The sequence below is a fragment of the Psammomys obesus genome, unplaced genomic scaffold (assembly GCF_907164565.1).
Source record: "Psammomys obesus unplaced genomic scaffold, mPsaObe1.curated_primary_1811, whole genome shotgun sequence".
In the NCBI taxonomy this organism is placed as follows: Eukaryota; Metazoa; Chordata; class Mammalia; order Rodentia; family Muridae; genus Psammomys; species Psammomys obesus.
Window position 1 is genome coordinate 28,341,460 of NW_026593286.1, and position 20,246 is coordinate 28,361,705.

At 39.2% G+C, this 20,246-nt stretch overlaps 1 protein-coding gene across 1 annotated transcript in view; it reads right to left on the reverse strand.

Moving 5' to 3' along the window:
• Pard3b (par-3 family cell polarity regulator beta) overlaps nt 1–20,246 on the reverse strand; it is a 517,239-nt gene that overhangs the window by 439,284 nt on the left and 57,709 nt on the right. The window contains exons 4-6 of the mRNA XM_055616796.1: nt 9,430–9,516; nt 3,836–3,961; nt 2,077–2,435 (exon numbers count right to left, since the gene is read on the reverse strand). Coding sequence (XP_055472771.1) covers nt 2,077–2,435; nt 3,836–3,961; nt 9,430–9,516 — 572 coding nt within the window. The remainder of the gene's footprint in view (nt 1–2,076; nt 2,436–3,835; nt 3,962–9,429; nt 9,517–20,246) is intronic.

A 20,246-nucleotide genomic window follows, 5' to 3' on the forward strand; every position in this document is an offset into this window, starting at 1 on the left:
GTCTAAAGATATATGCAGATTTCTCAACGGTAAATAATCTCTACTTCATTCTTAGTGTTTCTTGAAGCTCCTATCATGAGTAAAGTACTGATGTTTGGATAAGAATTCTTCAAAGACTATGGTCGCCAGCCTGTAACACACTGGGACTTGAGAGAACCATAGGGTATGGGGCTCAATAGAAGGGCGTTAGGTCATTAGGGGATTTCCACAGAAGGGGCTATGACCTCCTGGCCCTCATGTTTCCCTATCTTTGCTTCTGGGCTGCTACAAGGTGAGAGGCATTTTTATCCTATATTCCCATCATGTTCCATAGTTTTGGCATAAGTCCAAAAGCAATTTGTCAACAAGTCCTGGACTGAAACTTCCAAAATCCTGAGCCCAAACAAGCCTTTCCCATTTCATATCCCATGTTATAGCATTAATAAGTTGATAGACACTTTCCTATGACCCTTTCCATACTTGCCCTTATTTCTTATCAATCTTTGATACTTTCTTGTTATGACTTTCAGACATTAGCTCTTCCTTTAATCTTAATATTTTATTTTCATCTCTCTCCCTCTCTCACCCCACCATGCATGTCAGTCTAGAACCCCATCAGTGTTCTCCCACATAAACACAGATGATGCCCAAGAGTCTGCATATGGCCAGTTTCTCCTCTTGTCATCCTTGCCTCGACCAGATCTTTGATTCCTTGTCATCTCCTTATAGAATGGAGCTAGCATCTGGGTGGTTCATTTGTCCTCTCACCTATCCATCTCTCTGTACCTCTGTGTTTCTGTCTCCTGAATGTAATTATGAATATTTCAAACATTGCTATGTTGCTCCTTCTTCAATCCAGATCCTGCCATTATCAAATAGGCTCATCTACTTAAAATTCCAATTTCAGTCAATGACATTTTCAGTATGCAATTTGCCCTGGCTGAAGACCTCAGCAAAAACTGTAATTTTTCTTTCTTCCTTCCTACAACCATTTCTCTATTAAGGCCTGCCTATTACGCCTTCACATTTAGACAGAGGCAGCAAACCCTTGCTGATCTGCTCCCTTCTTTGGAGCATCTTTTCCTGACTCTGTGACAGTCTTTATCTTTTTCAGCTCTTTATTTTCAAAGCACCTTACCCACATACATAGCTGGGTTATTGGTACATAATAATGCATCTGAACATGACTTGTTTGTAATGCATTTACAAATAAGCACATCAAACTCTGTGCATTCTTCTCAAGTTACTTTGTTCCCAGGATAAGATTTTTATAAGTAAATGAAATTTTGATCAGAGAAATCTTTTTCAGAATAATTTCTACATCCTAATGAAATATACATGCTGTTTGTTTTTGAAATTCACAAATAATATTTAAATTTTTCCTGATGACCATTAAATTATTAATTCAGTGATTTAGGAAAAAAAAAAGCCTATTAGAGCTGTTGAATTGGCTTTAAAAACCCCAGGATTTTGGAGGAGGGAATATCATGAGGAGGTTAGAGAATGAACAGGAACACAACAGTGCATGGGCACGGGCACGTGAGCATTGTGTAATGCTACACCAATGTGCATGGACACACATGGCCCAGGACAATTGCTTTGTGCTGGAAATGGACAAAGAGATGAAACAGCTTAAGAAAGGCTGTACATAGTCTTGAAATTAGGATTATCTTGACTCTATCTGAAGAGCTGGTACAAGACCATTCTACAGAGCCAGAGGCCATATTGTTGAACTGGCCTAAAAGATGCTTTAAAAAAATCACTCACTTGTGCTCTAAATGAAGATAATTAACCTCTCCTGCCTCCTCCGTATTGAGCTGTCACACAATGCTGCTTATCAACTCTGCACCAATTCTCTGTATTCCTCACTGTCTTCACTGCTTTCTGGTTTCAAATAATCTAAACTTTGCAGGAAAAAAATGTAAAAGTACTACAGGTTTTTTTTTTTAAATTAAGTTATCCAAGTATACACTCAAATATATTCTTTGATACAATTAAATAAAAAGAGAATGAAATAAATTAACCTTAATGCATTTCTCTTAACCAGTTTTACATGGTACAATAATAGAATGCTATTAGGTATAATTTAGTAATTACCTTTCTTTAGGTCAATCTTAATTTTTTTTGCATTTTTCTTGCTGCCAAACCCCATGAGAGGGGAGAGTGAGGGAGAGGATGCTTTTCTTCCTAGTCTTGGAACTCGGGGGCTCTTGCTTTGCTGCAGGGACGTTGGGTCGTCCGCTTCAGGGCCGTTTGCTCCTGTTAGGTTTACCGCCTTTAGTCCTGGTCTCCCAGGGGCAGGAGGTGGGACCGTGGTTCTTGAAGCCCCATCACTGTTGCCAAAGATGTTGAGGGGTCCGATGACTGATTTTTCATACTGTTCGCGGTTTTGAGGCAGAAGCACATGGAGGACCACGCTGGGGGATTTCATCGCCTGACGGAAGACGTCCTGAGCCCTTGAAAGCGTGAATGAACAGAGAACGTTGCTGGGTTCTGACATAGCACTTTCTAAGGTACCCAGCCACTGGGCAACCCACGCAGCCTGGTATCGTAAGTACAGGAGGTGCTGGGATCGCCACTACAGCCTGACTCCGTCATCGAGTGGCCACTCAGTGTGGATGACCTGCCCATCAAGGGGCCTCCGCAGTGGCTACAGATGAACGAGGACTGTGTGTACTCCCCTAGCGTATTTTTCTTAACAACTACATAAAGTAAATGTGATTCACTTGCATTTAACGAATTCAAGTGGAAGCTTAGAAAGACCAAAAAACTTAACTGGCAACTCTCAGCTTTTAAGTGTTTGTAAATATGAAGACCAACCCAGAATTAATTAATGAAGCACATGTTAAAAGCAAACTAAAATCTTAATTTTAAAATCAGGTTATTAATAGGCTATTTTTTTTTACTTGACTCCAAGTCAGTTTTGACTCAGTTTTGGCCTTTTATGACCCAGTTTCCAATCTTGTAAAACAGGGATTATCAAACTGCCCAGCCTTCGCAAAACAGGATGGCAAAAATATGCAAATAACATATTAATAATTACCATAATTCTGTACAACAATAGCTGAATGGAATAAATTGTTTTAGAAAGATGTCATTTCTTTCTACCCCTAAGCAGCCTCCAGTGATTTATAACCTTCTACTGGCAACCACCAGGCCCCAATATTAAAAAGGAATGGCCAAAAAGATGCTGTGTTATGGGCAGTTTGACTCAGAAGCAAGATAGGCTCCTGGTTATTAATAAAGATTACCATTGCTTATTTGCCTAACTTTGAAGCCCTGCACAATTTCAATACATATCAATATATATATATATGTTTATCTAGATGCACCTGGATTCTATATGTCCTAGTTCCTGTGTAGAAACAGGTGTTCCCCATAATATTTTTCATATTCAGAAAGATGATTTCTTGAAGAGGAATATCTCAATTTTTACAATTTCTCTTATTCACTGAGTCCTCATAGACATCACCCACAAATTTTACAGTTTAAGGGAGACTGACATCAGGATATTAATTAATAAGCTGGATTAATTGTCTGTGAAAAGAGCCAGTAAATGCCAGTCTAACTGACCCGTAGCCTAAGAAAAACAAAACCCTTCATTCTTGGATGTGCCAGAAAGACTTGCAGGCGGGAAGGCTTGCTGCATTCCATGGCTCACCCTCCCTGCAGACATTAGGCACATGTGTTGGCCACCTCTGAGTATGTCAAAACATAAAACGCATTCAGAAATGGCTGGTCAGGGTTACTTAAAGGGGACTTGCAGGACAAGCCACCTCTTATTTTGATCATCCTGAGCTCAGTAATGATTATTCAAGAGATCAATAAGATAAATAAAACAATGAAAAATGCTTACTGAGCAAAAGTTTTATCCAGGAGTTCCACATTGTTGATTTTTACAATGCATTCATTCTCCTGAAATAGTCCCTCCTGCTTGCACCTGCTGTTTTCTTCGATGCCTCGGATGAAGAGTCCTAGGGTCCTAAACGAAACATTTAGGTTGAAATAAAACAGAACCAGTGTGCTCATTATTTCTTCTCTTGCAGCTATTCAGAAATAAATTTTGGTTTCTGTTTACTAAATAGAGTATGCTTCTATTCAGCCTTCAAAGTCACACACAACCTGTACACACACGCACACACACAGTCACACCACACACACACACACACACACACACATACACACACACAACACACTCTCTGCTGCCTGAAGGCAAATATCCCTATCATAAATACCAACCCATTTCTATGTTGCTGTGATATTAGAAAAGATGAGTATAGCTCAGTGGAGAATATGCCACCCAAGATGAGCAGCCTGACTTCAGGCATCAGGCTGTCTGTGTGGCCAGGGAGAAACTTGGTGCTGGTGATGGGAGAGAGTTAGACATTCATAGCAGTGTTTTGCAGTTTCATTACATGGTCTAGTCATTTTTTTAAAAGTAAACAAACATTTCAGCTCAAACCCTATTATTCAGAGGAACATCTGTGAGCCTCTGAGACAAGTCCTTGTCAGGGGTTTTCTCCATCCTCAAGAGAAAACAAGAAAGGTTGGAGGACCAGATCTATGTAAAGAAGGGAGAGTAAAAGTTCTAAACTTGGAGAAAAGTAGGGTTTAAAAACTAACACTGGGTGGGAGGCCCCTACCATCAAGAGGGAGCTTCATGAGTCAGCAATGAGCCTGATCTGATAGAGTGGACAGGAACCAACACCAACCTCAGATTCAGGGAGGTACCAGAGGCTCCCAGAGCTTTGAAATTCTTGTTCAGCATCAGAAGGGAGAGGGGACAGACAATGAAAAAAAATAAAAAAAGGAAACTATAGCAAACAATAGTTACATTTCCTATATAGTTCTTTCATATCCCCTCTGGATACCAAACTCTATAGATGCTCAAATCCTTTATGAAAACCACCATAGTGTTTGCATCTTCTGTACGTTTTAATTATCTCTAGATTACTCACAAAAATCCAATTCAATGGAAGTACTGTAGAAATAGCTAATATAATGCTTAGAGTATATAACATTTTTTTTAAAAAAGTCTGCATAGACTTGGTCCAGATAGAAGATTTTGTTGATATCTTCAGTCCGCAGATTCTGGTGTACATTTGCAGGCTGCATGAGCGCATTCGATATGTGTGTTTGCACGTGCATGCTTCATCACCCTCATAAAACCAAAACTAAATCTACCACAAGAAATGGAATCTCTACTGATTTTTGCCATTGCCCACTTTGGCGAAGTCCTTTATTTTTGTGGCATAACATGGGCCTCATGGTGTGTCACAGGGAGACAGAGTGATGGGCCTCCAGGGGTGTCTGCTGGGGGCAGAGAAACTGCTGCCTCCATGTTCCCTGTCCCCTTATTATTCTATTTAGTCACTCTCTTTTGAATAAGAGCCTTGTGTGCTACATTACATACTCCCTTTGCGCTAAATTTCAAATCTAAATAAAATATGAGCACATTTTTATGTGTGAATAATAAGGTCAGCCATGCAAAAAGGGCATCCTGTAATGAAAGCCCAGAGAAAGGGATCCTCCCATCTGGAGAGGCCACGAAATGGAGCCTCTGCCTCCGGCCTCAGTTCATTTAAGGAGCTCAGACCATCTCCAGGTATCCATGGGAAGGGTGCACACAGTGGCACTCAGGCCCCTCCCTCAGAAATGTTCAGAGAACAGAGTGCGACGCCCTCTACCGCAGGAAGGGCTCCCGCTCATCTGAGCAAGTGTGCACAGGGCCTCAGCCTTCATCCCCGGCTTCTAGAACTTTACTGAATTAATCCAACCTATCACAGTACCTCCCTTCCCCGGCACAATCCTAAAGTGAAAACTATTTGATATGAAAAAGGGAGAGTGAGATCAAAATCGTGCTTTCTCCCAAATTAAACTGCTCCTCGGATCGTTCACAGTTTAGATTTTTGTTACGGTGGCTTCCCCATAACACGATCCATTAGGAGGCTCACGTGTGGTTATAAACCGGTTTATGTAAGTGATATTTTTTTAACAAGCATTCAAGTCTTCCTTTAATTTAATTCAGTACATCATCAGTCATGTAATGTTACTCCCTAGGATTTAATTTCACATTTTGGGAGATGAATTAATTCTTTCGGGCCACTGGGTTGCAATTTAGCTAGCATATTACAGCTGGAGCATGCTATGTGAACCTCACTGATCTAAATAACCTAACTTTCCATGAAAAATTTATTGACAGAATAAGCCCAACTGTAAAACCTGTGTGTCAGAGGTAATTTTGGGAAAATGTAAAACTGACTGATTTCATTAGTTTGGTCCCCAGCAACAAACCCGTCCTGCCCTGCCCTCCCTATCATCCGAAAGGGGCAAATTCCCTGCAGTATGATGTCACCTCAGCACTGTGAGAAAGCTTATGAGACTGTGTCTGCTTTTACATACTGGTGTGATAGCTGCCTTATTCGAGATAAAATCTTTACCGGCCTTAACAACTAATGCTGCAGTGTGGTCATAGGACATGAGCAACATGAGCAATAGTTAGTGTTAAAGGATGCTAAAAATCCAGTTGCCCAGCGGGGGTATGACTCATCCCTTCAGACCCTAGTACCTGATCCTGAGCAGCCTGAGCTCACCCTGACTCCTGTGGCTTCTCCTCTCTGCCAGCCCAGCACTCCCTCTGAACCTCTTTCTTCTCCTCCACCTTTGGCTGTTTAGCTAGCATTATGATGAAAAAAAAGAAGTGTGTTATCTGTTTTTAGTGAAAAAAATTTAGCATTTTAATTTTTAGTTACCATTGATATTTTAAAAATAAAACATTGTAATTTTGTTTGTGTTTTGTGCTTATTTCCTTTCCAAAAGAGAGAGAGCAAAACCAAAAAACAAAACAAAACAAAAAACCACCAAAAGCAACAAACACAACTGGGAGAGCCAATGGCCCTCCACTCCAGCTGAATCCAGCAGCCCCTCCTCTGCTATGCACTGAATAACTGGGACTTCAGCTGGTACAGCGGCCTCGGGGTTTCACTCAGATGTTCTAACTTAGAGTAAGGCTCTCGTTCAGCAACAGGTGTGGCAATATTTTTCGTAATAAAAAAAAGAAAAAAAAAACACTGGAAGCAGAGCCAATTATAGTAGTCTTATTAAAGAATTAAATGTAGATTCTAATTTAGAAGAATGAAACAAACTAATAAAGGGAAGGAGATTAAGAGCGAAGCACACCACAGTGACCTAAGCAAGCCCCTGTGCCCACACAGTGAAACCAGATGGCGGCATGAAGGCAGACACTTGTCTGACATGCTCTACAGGCAGTTACATCGCGACACATGGGTTGAGTTAAGTGTGCTGTTTCAGCCTGTACTCATTACTTCTTAACTTTTATTGGCTCATGTCTCCACTTCCATATGATTTTTAATGGATTTTAATTAAATTTCCTTTCTATAACAGTAGTAGATACCAAAAAAAAATAATAATAGAACCATTTCTTCAAGTTACTATATAAGTTGACCATGAACTTACAATGAAACCTCATTTGTGAATCAGGCTGTTTTGCTTTATCCAAAATATTCATTGTACTGACAATTTATGCGTTCATGGGTTGTGGGTTTTACAAGGAGCTAACACATTTTTAATGTCACTTAATTCCCCACAACCTTAATGTGAAGTAGGTTTTCACTGCAGATGAGTTTGGAGGACTAGCTGGAGGTTATGTGAAGAGAACACTGGAATTAATTCCTTTGAGGCCCAGTCAAATCCTCTCTCCACTCATCTTCCACACTTGTGCTAGGACTCAGAACCCCAAAGCAAAACAGGGGAAATCAATACATTCTGGCCTGTCCCCTTCTTTGAAGTGAGAGAAAGGGAGTTTCATCTGGAGGGCCAGCTTCTTTTCTGAACAATTGAAAATGAAGGATGGTGACTGTCACTGTGGATATTTTTTTCATTTTGGGAAATTGCAAAGATCCTATGTTCTATTCCAGGTTCATTAAACTACAGGGCCTGGTAATTTAACCACTCTGGTATTTCTCAAAGCTCTATCAGTCCACTTCTGCCAAAAGCCATTAGGATTTCTCACGGGAACTGAATAAATACTCACCTTGTCTGTCAAAAACAACCTCGGTCTGTCCTCTGGCATAACCCATAGCATATATAAACACACTTATTAGCACACACAGGAAACCAGACAATAAGAGCCGCTGGCTTTTCGGTTCATTTCTTTTTAGGGGCCGTCCATTCCAGCAGGAGCTTGGCATCAGATGTTATATGGGAGAAAAATAACGTGACGTCTTTGCAATTACAGGTAGCAGATGGCTACCTGCTGAAGACGATGCCAACCCAAATATCATGACTAAAGCTGCTTGTCCTTTGATATGGCCAACTGGATTGAGCAAATATCCAGAGCCAGTAAATTAATACTATATAACCTTTGGGGAAATTGTGCTTCTAGAAAGAGCAATGGAATGAGGACAAGTCAGAGATCTCAGTTTTGAGTGACTGTGAGGGCAAAAAAGCATATATCTGTGGGCTTTTCTGATCTTTGGTATATTGGGCTAAAATAAAAATGTTCTCACTGTTCAATGACTACTTAAGGAAGTAGATTTGGGCTATTGGTTATAATCATGCCCCATTGGTGAAAAGCTGATTTTTCTCCAGGTTCCTGGGGACCCTTGTTAGGATCAAGGGAGTACGAAAGGCAGCCATCTTAGTGAGGATGGCATGCAACGAACAGAAGTTCCAGAAGGTTGTTATCCTAGCTCTAATGCCAGCTCTGCTGCACACATTTTCATTCCCACCAGCAAAACAGATTTTATATCCAGTCAGTCATGGATTTCAAGAAACAGTAACACAATCTGAATTAGCATTTGCCAGTATGTATTTATCAGCAAATGTCTTTAAAATTCTAAAAGGATGTAATGAATAGTCTTCAGTGGCCTGAACTGTACTTTAGAAAAAAAAAAAACTAACAGAAAGATATATTATCATCTATAACTAAATAAATACAGGTGTGTGTGTGTGTGTGTGTGTGTGTGTGTGTGTGTGTGTGTGGCTGATAAGCTACTAGAATGTAAATGTTTATAATTCTTAGTTCTGTATATATGAAGAATTTGGAATTATTATCTTCATCCATTGAAGACAAATTTATAATGCTAAAAATAAAAAAAAAAACTACTCAGTTGTGACATTTGTCTAACAGTATGTTAAAATCTTTGCCAAGGAGCCTGTTTACTATTCGTCACTCTCAAGGATGCTCCAAGAAAGTACTTCATAATTAATTGTAAGTGGAGAAATTGGGATGATTTTTTTCCCTTTCTTTTTTTTTCTCTGTATCCTAGAAATAAATGATTTTAGTCTGATTCTAAAACATGATGCCAACCAAAGTATTACTTAAGGAGTCCATCTGAGTAAGAGGATTTCCACCTAAGTCTCTCCTGGTAAAGGCATTTGTCAGGGTTTCCATTAACAAGAGCTTCTGAAACAAGGAAGTCACCTTACCGTCCACTCAGGGATGAAATGAAGGGCACCACATGTATTCCCAGGGGGTCTCCTTCCCCAGAAATCTCCACCGTTCTTGTCATATCACTGGGGCAGAGCAAAACAGGAACACAAATGAGTCTCAGGTAAAAGCCTGATGAGGTACCTTAACCCATCATAGCATCCTTCCCTGAGGGTTATCAAGTGCTGTAACTTCAGCACTTGGTAAAAGAGTGCAGGGCTTGTTAATATGTTTAGAAGATCCACAAAATAAGCACGTCAAAAAGACTCTTTAATTCCTTATTCGAATCTTTCTTGAAAAAAAAAAAAAAGAAAGTTGGGAAATAACTCACTACTAAAACAGCTTCTCACTTAATCTGCACAAATCAACAGAGACTAAAGGAGGTTCGCAGAATGAAATCTCTCCCTGATGAGACTTTCTTGAAAACAACTGTACAGACCACAGACACATAAAAATTAGTCTGTCCAATCTTAGGCTTGATGTGGGAACTTCTCCCCCTCCCGCAAAAGGGTAAAAGTGAAATAAAATTATTTATTAGAAAATGCACTGGACTGCAGTTTATAGTGGCAGAAAAGCCACAAGGTAACTCAGTTGGGCATGTTTGAAGCAATATAAATCAAAGCCTGCATCAGTTGTACTCAATGGAACAATTCCAAGTTTTCACCTCCTGGTTTCTTTCTTTCTCTCTATCTTTAAGGCAGAGAGAGGGGTTGCAAAAAACAGAGAAAATGTATTATAGAAAGAAATAGAAAATCTGACCTGCCTAACCTCGCAAGGATTAAGGAAAGGATGAGGGAGAAGCACTAATGGGGACTGTATACGACTGAAATGTAGAAGGCACTAGCAGCCTCCGAGTCACAGGGAGAGGAGCTAACAAGTTTTTGTAAAGATGAAAAAATAATAACTGTGAACAATTATTGGTTCCTTTAATCCCAGAGAGAGAAGGCAAAATTGCCGGAGGAAAATGATAAGGTTGGAGCAAGCATCCCCTTCGTGGAAATTGTAAACACAATTCTATTGTTTTCCATTCACGTGAAAATGACCTGAAACTAGATGTCAAATTAAGAGCCACAGCTGCCTCAGACACTTTTCCGCCCAGAATTGAAAATGGTAAAAATCTGGCATTAAGAAAACAAAGCGTCTGGCGAATTCACCCTGCATGAAGCATTTTTTTTTAATTGTCAGCAATCTAAAATAACTACATTAAATATATGCTAGTCAGTAGATTAGGCTTATTGCTAATGTGTCTTTCTTGCAATCCTATTATCAGTAAGAACTGAAATAATAATAATAATAAAATAAAATGAAGGCAAGACCGTTTGTAGGATGTCAGGGAGATGATGCAATTTCAAAACTGATAATAAATTTCAAATGATTGTCATTCAGATATGGCTGATACATCCAACTTGTTCAGTCAAGCGGGCTAGACAAGAGGCCTGCAATAAAATCAGAGACTAGCCAGATCTTAGCATGATGACACGGAACGAAAGGACATGTTTCTATAGGAGGGATGGGTAAACGTATGAGTGTAGGTACACCTGAATAGACACGGATGTGCAGTGTGAGTCCTGAAAGCAGAACTCTCGGAGGGCATAGAAACTTGTGTAGATTTTGATGATCTGATGCAGTAACTTTCGTATAATAATAGATTTAAAATCGAACTTAAGCATTCAAAGAAGACCAACTCCAATGATACTGATATTATAAGTTTAAAAACTGAGAATCTTCTTTAAACCACTAAATGATAATTATCTTTCTCTTTATAATGTTTAGAGTTTTGCCCACCAACACAACTTTCTCCTTACAAATGTATCAAGTATCCACATACCAGTGGATATGACCCACACTTTATATAGAAACTATAAAATATTAGTGTTTAGTCTAAGGCACACTACAAGATTTCAGCTCATAAATGGCTTTTATAGATATTGGCTTCCACAGAATTCATTTTTATAACTACTTATGGAGGTCTACTTAAAACCTCTCTTGTAAAATATAATAAATTTTATGCATATTACTATTTTAGTAACGATTAATCTTGTGTTTTTATAATCAACTAAGTAAATCTTATGCTTTGTTTTTATTAAAAGCTACTAAAATTTTGGAAAAGATGCAGTTTTAAAAATTCATTTCCATATGTAATTCTATTTTTCTATATTCCAGAGTAAACTTCTTTTTCCTTAATACACAACAGTTAGAGTTCTTCAACTAAGATTCCTAAGAATCTTTAGAGTACTCAAAAAAGGTTATCATTCAAAAATAATAGTATAATTGAAACTTTAAAACTGTGACAAATACGCAAACACTCACAGAAAATTAGGTCTGCTAAATAAAAACAACATTCAAATCCTTACATAGATCATGCTCTAATTTTATAAACTGCTATACATGAGCTGTTTCAAAATGCAAAGAAAGGCATCTGAAATATGATGTCACAGATAAGTTCACATAGTTTTTGATTATAAAAGAAGAATCGCACACACACCATTTTACAAGTACTTCATGATGCTATACAAAAATGTCTGCAGGTATACCTCTTGTGGGATATAAACTCACCAAGAGGGACAGCACACACTCTTATTTATCTCAAAATACCTCAATATATAGCTAATGGTAAGATTTTTTTTTTTTTTACAAAGATGTGAAAACATGATGCTAATGTTATTTGGTTAGATAAACCCCAGAGTGAAATTTGGACTTGGGGAGCATTTGTTCAAGATCAGAGGACAGTATGGAAGTCATGCCACATGAGTGGTAGAGTGGAGCGAGAATGAAGATTGTAGGAAACAAGGTGAGAAGGATACTGTAGAAGTGGAAAGTAAAATGAACCCTGGAAGCAGGCAAAAATGTGGCCTGTGTGAGGCAAGGATCACAGCACAGAGGAGTGGTTAGCGCTCCCTAAGGTCAATATTCTGGGAGACGCTCACAAACATTAGGTCACCAATGCTAAGTTAGCTGAATGTGAACGTCCATGTGACAGTCCTGACTCAAGAATCCCTGGGAATAGCCACTGCCAGTCTAACTACAAAACAGAACTAAGGAAAAAGCTGCAGGGAAGTGGATAAAAAGATAAGACTCTCGCTATGGACAGCTATTCTGCCAGACTTCTACTACCTGCTTCAACTGGTTTCTACTGACCAGGAAGAGCTTCAGGAGATGATGCGATATGAGCTGCAAATGTCTATAGGTCTGACTCCCTCATTCCCAAGACAAATGGAAAGGCTTTACAACATTGATATTATTCAACAGTCTCACTTTGAGAGAAAGGCTTACAGACAAGGGATAATTTTCCCCTGAAGGGTAACTGTGTATGAGTCCAGTGCCTGAGTTATTTAAACCAAGATGCCACGCCTCAGTTTTCTCACTTCTGCAAAAGGGACATTGAGATTTGGGGTTACACCCTCCCCCAAAGAGATGTTAGTTTTAAAGAGAAAAAAAATACCCTCATATGCATCACACATCTGTTTGTACACGGGATAGATAACTTCGTGCTATTACTATGATTATAAGGATTAACTTCTCTCTTTTTGAGAGAGACCTTTTCACTATGTAGCTCAGGTTGGCCTTAACCTAGTAGTCTTCCTACTTCAGCTTCTAGATTATAAGCCGACTGTCATCGGACCTAGTTTAGAATTTTCTAAGGGAACAAATCCATTTATGGGCTTTAAGGGAAAAATCTATTAGTTTTCATATTCTTCTCATGGATTTTCTTGGTAAGACTTAATGTTAAGCACTGCATGATTGAGGGATACTCTCCTTCACTATATTGCTTACACAGAGAGGAAAGACGAAAGGTCTTAGCAAACGCTTAGAAAAAAGTGTGCTTGTGTGTTCAGGGACTGAGCTGCAGACCCATCCTAATGGGTTGGACTCAAATGCACTGACTGAAATTCTCCTAGTTTCATGGCAGGGGTTGTATTAACTAATCTGTTCGAATTCTGTTAATTAATTCAGTTATCACAAACTCAGTCACTGCTATGGGAAAGTTCTGTAAAAGAAAAATCAAATAATCAAGAAAATAGAACCCAAACCATAAAAGTACCTGAGACATTTGTAATTAGACAGTGTTGAAAAAGATAATAATAGTGAAAAGGGGCTATATAATAATAAATGTCCTGTATCTGAATGCTTAGATTCAGAAGAGCTTCAGATCCCTGAGTTTTTAGAGTTTGGATTACTCATCCATAAATATATACAGAGCACACGGTACTCAAGCATAAACACCAAATTTATTTAGGTTTCAATATACACCTTACTCATAGTCCAAGATCACTTCCTACAATATTTTAATAACTTTGTATATGAAATGAAGTGTGAAACCTTCATTTGGCATCTGAGCAGCACTGAAAAAGTTTTGAGATTCAGATAATTGGGGATTTTAAGCTTTTGTATTATGGTTCATCAGCCCATAGTAAAAATAACAGTCCATATCGGTGCAAACTGTTATTTGGCAGGTAAGGTGCCTGTTGGCTCCTGATCATTATAATCAAATACATACACACTTTATCTCACTTCCGTTTTAGAGTGGCCTAGTGTCCAGGGAGGTGGAAGCATATCCAGTACCATCCCAGCGATAGAAAGTAGAATCAGGAGTCTAACTGGGACCTGGAGCAGGAGTCCTTAATCCCTTTGGTATGGCATTTCTAAACACAGGAGCCTAATCACATAGATGGGAGGAAGACAGCACAGGATGAGGAGAGTAAGCTGAAATCAGGAAGCCCTTAGCACTGAGAAGGTGCCCTGGTGGACAACTGGATTTTGCACTAGAAAAGGTGAGCTGGGATGGTGAAGAGGCAGGGCACTGGGCGTGAAGCTGCATGAGGTGCTGAAGCAGAACAGCCTGTGGACACACTTGTTGCCCATAATATCAGAGAGGGAGAGGATGAAGAGGGGGGTCAGGGGAGTAGGGAGAAAGCAGATGAGAAGATATAGGGAGTTATTTCAATAATCCTACATTTGTTGCAATTTGCTTCATGTCCCAACATGTGATTTTTTTTTTTAAAGACACCTGGATTAATATTGAGAAGAAGAATGTGTTTTCTGCAGTGTTTGGGTAAAACATTCTTTAGGTATTTGTTAAGTTCGCTTTATCTGTTATGCCTGCTAATGTTTCTTTGTTTGCTTTTTGTCTGGATGGTCTATGAACTGGTGGAGGTTGTATATTGAGGTCATCTATCATTACTATTCTAGGACTGATCTGGACTTTAATGCCTAGTAGTATATATTTTATGAAATTGGGTACCACCAGGGTTTGGTGCATTTACATTTAGAATTGTGATGGGCTTTTGGTGAGTTGTTCCCTTGATAAGAATGAAATGACTTTATTTCCTATGATTAGTTTTGGTTTGGTCTGTGCTGTCAGACACCAGGACACCATGCCTGCTTGTTTGCTGGTTCCACTGACTTGAAATGCATCCTTTCATTCTATGACAGCGTCTGTCCTTGAACATAGACGTGTGTGTCTTGCAGACAACAAAAAGATAGATACTGTTTAATAATCCAAGATGTTAACCTATGAGTTTTGACAGGGAGGCGAGGACATTTTCTTTCTGTTTTCTTCTTGTAGCCTCTTGGCTGTGCTTATCCTTCTGTTCAGGTTACAGTGTTCTTCCCAATAAGGCTGGTTTGGTGTACATGAATTTCTTTCCTCTGTTTATACTATAGAAAGGTTCTTTCTCCTTCAACTATGGCAGATAGTTTGGCCAGGTATGGTTGTTTTAGTATCTATAGTCATTTAACACTTGTACGTTGCTCCAAACTCATATGGCTATTGACGGGATTGGGAGGGGACAAGGGAGGGAGCTACATTTTGGGTACTAAGTGAATAAACTGTAATTAATAAAAAAAATTAAAAATAAATTTCCATTAATCAAAAAATGATAAAAAAGAAAACCCAGCTAACATTCTAAAACAGCCGTTCTCAACCTGTGTCGAGACCCCTTTGGGGACTGAAAGACCCTTTCACAGGGATCGCGTATCAGATATCCTGCATATCAGATATTTACATTATGATTCACAACAGTAGCAAAATTACAGATATGAAGTAGCAATGAAAATAATTTTAATGTTGAGGTCACCATGACATGAGGAACCGTATTAAAGTTTTGCATCATTAGGAAGGGAGAAAGCTACTGTTTAAGGGATTGCTTTATACGTGCATTGTGACTTCCCTCTTGCAGCTTTTAATGACCCTGTTATTGTTTAGTTATTTTGTTGTTGTAGATCTGTATATTTTGTGTTTTAACTATAATATGTATGGGAAGTTTTCCCCACATCCAGTCCTGTCTATTTGGTGTTCTTTTTGTCTATTGTTCCCCTATAGGAATCTCTTTCTTCAGTTTTGGTCAATGTTCTTCTCTCTCTCTCTCTCTCTCTCTCTCTCTCTCTCTCTCTCTATATATATATATATATATATATATATATATATATATATATATATATACAGATAAGGTACATATACATAGATGAAAATAAATATTTTAAATTCCGTGCCTTGAAATTTGTCTACGTTGTTCTTCTCTGGGACCATTGCTATGGGACTGATGATCTCTGCAGACATGTTGGCTTTTCATACTGATCATGTTTTTGGGATGGAACCTGGTTCCTAGAGTTGAGTTGTTGGTTGTATCTTTTGAAGTGAGTTTCTAGCTGACTTTTGGTGGATGGGAAGTAGGTTCTGATTCTGCAGTTAGCTTCACTGGGTTAGTGTTGGATCATGTAGCATGTGTCCTCAGTCTTTCTGACACTCAGTTTGATTCATTTGTGGGATGTTAGGGTGATTTGAGTTCAGCAGCTGGTGGGAGGCACTAGGGTCTTAACTGCCCACATACAGCTTCTTGAGTAGGGTCCCAGGGCAGGTGATGGTTAGGGATGAGGGGTCTTAGCACTGGAAGCCATGTCCCTGGTCGCTTAGGCGGGTGCTGGGACAGACATCAGAACAGGACAGTGTTGTTAGTAGGTCTTAGCACCCATGTCATATTTGCAGCTGCTCGGATAAAGGCTCAGAGTAGGCATGGCAGGGCCAAAGAATTTTATTGGCAACTACATGTATAACTACTCAGGCAAGGCTCCACTGAAAGGTTCATGCTTGATTTTATAGAAAGCGGGAACTAAAAAATATTGGTATTGAGGAGCACTGTGATAAATTGCTGTGGTTTAGAAGGAATTACCTAGTAGTTGTGTATGGGAACAACTAAAAAAGAGAAATTACCAGGGAGAGTCTGGTATTTGAGGCATATTGGTGAATTGTTGCAACAATCCTCTGTTGAGTGAATATGGGCTTAAACACTTATTTATGAATAAAGCATGAAACCGTCGGGACAGTGTCAAGATATTTTGAGCTGGACTCTGCAAATTACTTGTCTTTTAGATGGCTGTCATGGTCAAAGAAGGAAAGATAGAACGTGATGGAAAAATAGGCAAGTCTAGGAAAGGTAACCTTGGGAAACTGGAGCTGAGCAACAAGGTGAGGTCAGAAATATCAAGGGAATCAGGGAGAAGGAAGGTCTTCTCACATACTGTTGTGACTTAAAGGGATGATCTCAGTGTTTTAGGAAAAGTACCCAAGTGAAGCTTTTTATTTTATTGTATTTTATGATCAAAGTGAGAGGACTGGTAATTCACAGGACATTCATATTATAAGACATGGAGAACACCCTTTTACCAGCTTTTAAATCATAGCTATGCTGATGATTCACTGAACAATTTGTGTTATCCATTCAGTCAATCACTTAACAAATATATCCCTCTTATATTACAAGACCTGTACTGGGTGACAGAGATGCTTTTGAGGATTCGCTCTCGTTTGGGATAATACAGAGGTACAATGAACTATAATACGTGTGATAATGACGAGGACATTTGCAGTAGTAATTATTCAGCTTTTCATTTAGCAACATACGAAGTCAGCTGCCTGTAATGCGCCTTAATTAATCTTCACAGAATCTATGCGCTCATAAAAGTCATTTTCCACACGAGGGAAATATTTTAGAGATGTTCGGTATCTAGCCCAATAGTGCCCAGGTAGCAAGGTGAAAAGCTAGTGTTAAAACCTAGACCTTATCTAATTCAAATGGTTTTGAAAGAATTGCAAGGTCTCAGTCCTCACACACGGGCTCGATTAGGGAATAAGAAGAGGTTCCCATTGGAGAGGGGAGATGTGCAGTTGCCGCGGTAGCTTAGAGGAGAGGAGACAAAGGCTGAAGCAATGACGATGGGCATGTTCAGGTGTGTGTCATTTTGACATGGACTCTACAGATTTACTGAGCGTCTGTGCTAGCTGCAGGGAACTGAGCCCAAAGTCTTATTCTTCTGCCAAGCTCTCCAGCCTGTCAGGGCTTCTCTCCCGCATGAGGAAGCTGACCACGTGGATCAGCTGTGAGTTGCTTCTAACTTTGGCTTTCCCATCACCTGTATCACCTAAAACAAATATACTCTATAAGCTTCCCCCAATAGCCAACATTTCATATGGATGTTTTAAGTATTTTTATTCTTTAGAATATCATACATTGGTATAATGCAATATGATCATATCTACCCCTTTCCCCACCAACCTTTTCTTTGCCCAACTTCATGTCTGTCTGCCTTTCTTTTCTGCTACTGTGCTAAGTCTAATTACTGCTGTCTATATGTGCATGGGTGTGGAGTCATTCACAGAAGACAGTGGCACACCCTACAAATAGAAACTCTATCTTTCACTTGCCAATAGCTTCTCATTAAGGCCGTCCTCAACTTCCACCAAGAAGGGTCCCCCAAACCCACCTACCCGCCACTTCGCAGTGGGAGGTAGTCGGTGAATAGATGCACAGTTCATCAAACTGCTAAGAATAAGGTATTGAATAGTCAGCGCTAATCTGGATAGCTTCACTAACACCAACCCAGCCTTGGGAACGTTGTGTCAGGAGAGGCAGATAGATTGCTAGAGGTGGTGATGGAGAGGAGGGCTGTGAAATGCCATCTTCTACACGAGACGTGGCGATCACACTCATGGACCCACAGCAGGTGTGGTTACCTGCTCAAGGTCACTGCTCAAGGTTACCTGCACAAGGTCAAAGCAGCCAGCATTGTGGCACAGAGGAGGGGTGCTCTGCAGCCCGCCCCCCTTTTAACTGAGGCACGCTGATCATCCCACTCTGCAGTCTGCAGTCACAGGGAATTTGCACTCTATATTCTAATTTTGGTCTGCACAGATTCCAGCTATGCTTGTCAGCACTAGTTTCCCTGTGCGGGTTCTGTAGCATGAAATCAAATCAAGGATTCAAAAGGTACACATAAACAATGCTTGAATCAGTCGATTTAGAGACCAGAGTGGTAGCTACGGATTGGGTCTCTAGTTGCTAGTTGTTCTGAATTGTATTTAACCTACTAAAGGCAACAATAAGACACATAAAACGGTCTTTGTTGAAAACTATATAATAAAAATACATTTTTAGAAGTCATTCATGACATGTCCCTCAATGACCTGATAGTCTTCTCAGTAACCATAGCTAGAAAAGGCTGAATGAATTTTCTCCCAATGCCAAAAATAAAATAAAATAAAATAATAAAACACAAAACAAACAATTGTTTACCATATGATGGTTGTCCATGCAGCATTGTGCTAAGGTGCTGGGAAACATTTGCCAAAGCTAATAGTAAAAAAAAAAAAAAAAAAAAAAAAAAGTGGAGACCCCCTTAAAAATATTTTTTGTTTTCTTTCTTGCCCTTTCTTTCTTTCTTTCTTTCTTTCTTTCTTTCTTTCTTTCTTTCTTTCTTTCTTTCTTTCTTTCTTTCTTTTCTTCTTTCTTTCTTTCTTTCTTTCTTTCTTTCTTTCTTTCCTTTCTTTCTTTCTTTCTTTCTTTCCTTTCTTTCTTTCTTTCTTTTTCTCTTTTTTCTTTCTTTTTCTCTTTTTTCTTTCTTTCTTTTTTTCTTTCTCTTTCTTTCTCTCCCCCCACCTTTCTTTTTCTTTCTTATTTTTTTGAGACAGGGTTTCTCTGTGTAATAACCCTAGCTGTCTTGGACAGCTAGGCTGTGCTTGAACTCAGAGTTCCAAGCTTGTGCCACCATGCCCAACAGGCAGATTTACTTTCTATTGTTAGAGTTACTGATGGAGAAATGCACATTTGCTTTCTTTATGCCAAACTGAAACATCCTTTTGAAAACAATGACAATAATGTAAACCATACACGGTGATCCTCCCCAATCTAAAAATCTCTGAACTGAAAATGCTCCAAAATATGAAAGTTTTTGAGCACTGACATAATGCTCCAAAAGATTTGGGTTTTGCAGGATCTTGGGGTTGTTTTTTTTTGTTTGTTTGTTTTTGTTTTGTTTTGTTTTGTTTGCTTTTGATTTGGCATACTCAACCAGTACTGTGTACATAAATATTCCAAAATTAAAAAAAAAAAACAACTCTAAAATCTGAAATGATTCTGATCCCAAGAGTTTTATATAGGGATAGTAAATTTGCCAAAAAGAAATTGCTAATGATAACAATAGCAATAGACTCAAAAACAAGGCTCACTCGGACCCAAGCACATTTCATGGTACTTCATATATGTCATCATATATTAAAGGTAGAAACAGTAATACAAAAATCCTAATGTCAACATTCTGAAGAGGTTTTATTTTCTTGTTTTGAATTAAGTGTTTGTGTTCTGAAGGCCGGCCTTGAACTCAGCTGTGTTGTGGAAGATAATGTTCAACTTCCTAGCTCCACCTCTCACATGCTGGAACTATAAGTATGAGCTCTCTCAAGTGCTGGGACTCTGGGTGTGAGCTACCACTCCTGGCCTGTATGGTCCTAGAGACTGAACGAACCCAGAGCATCATGCATGTT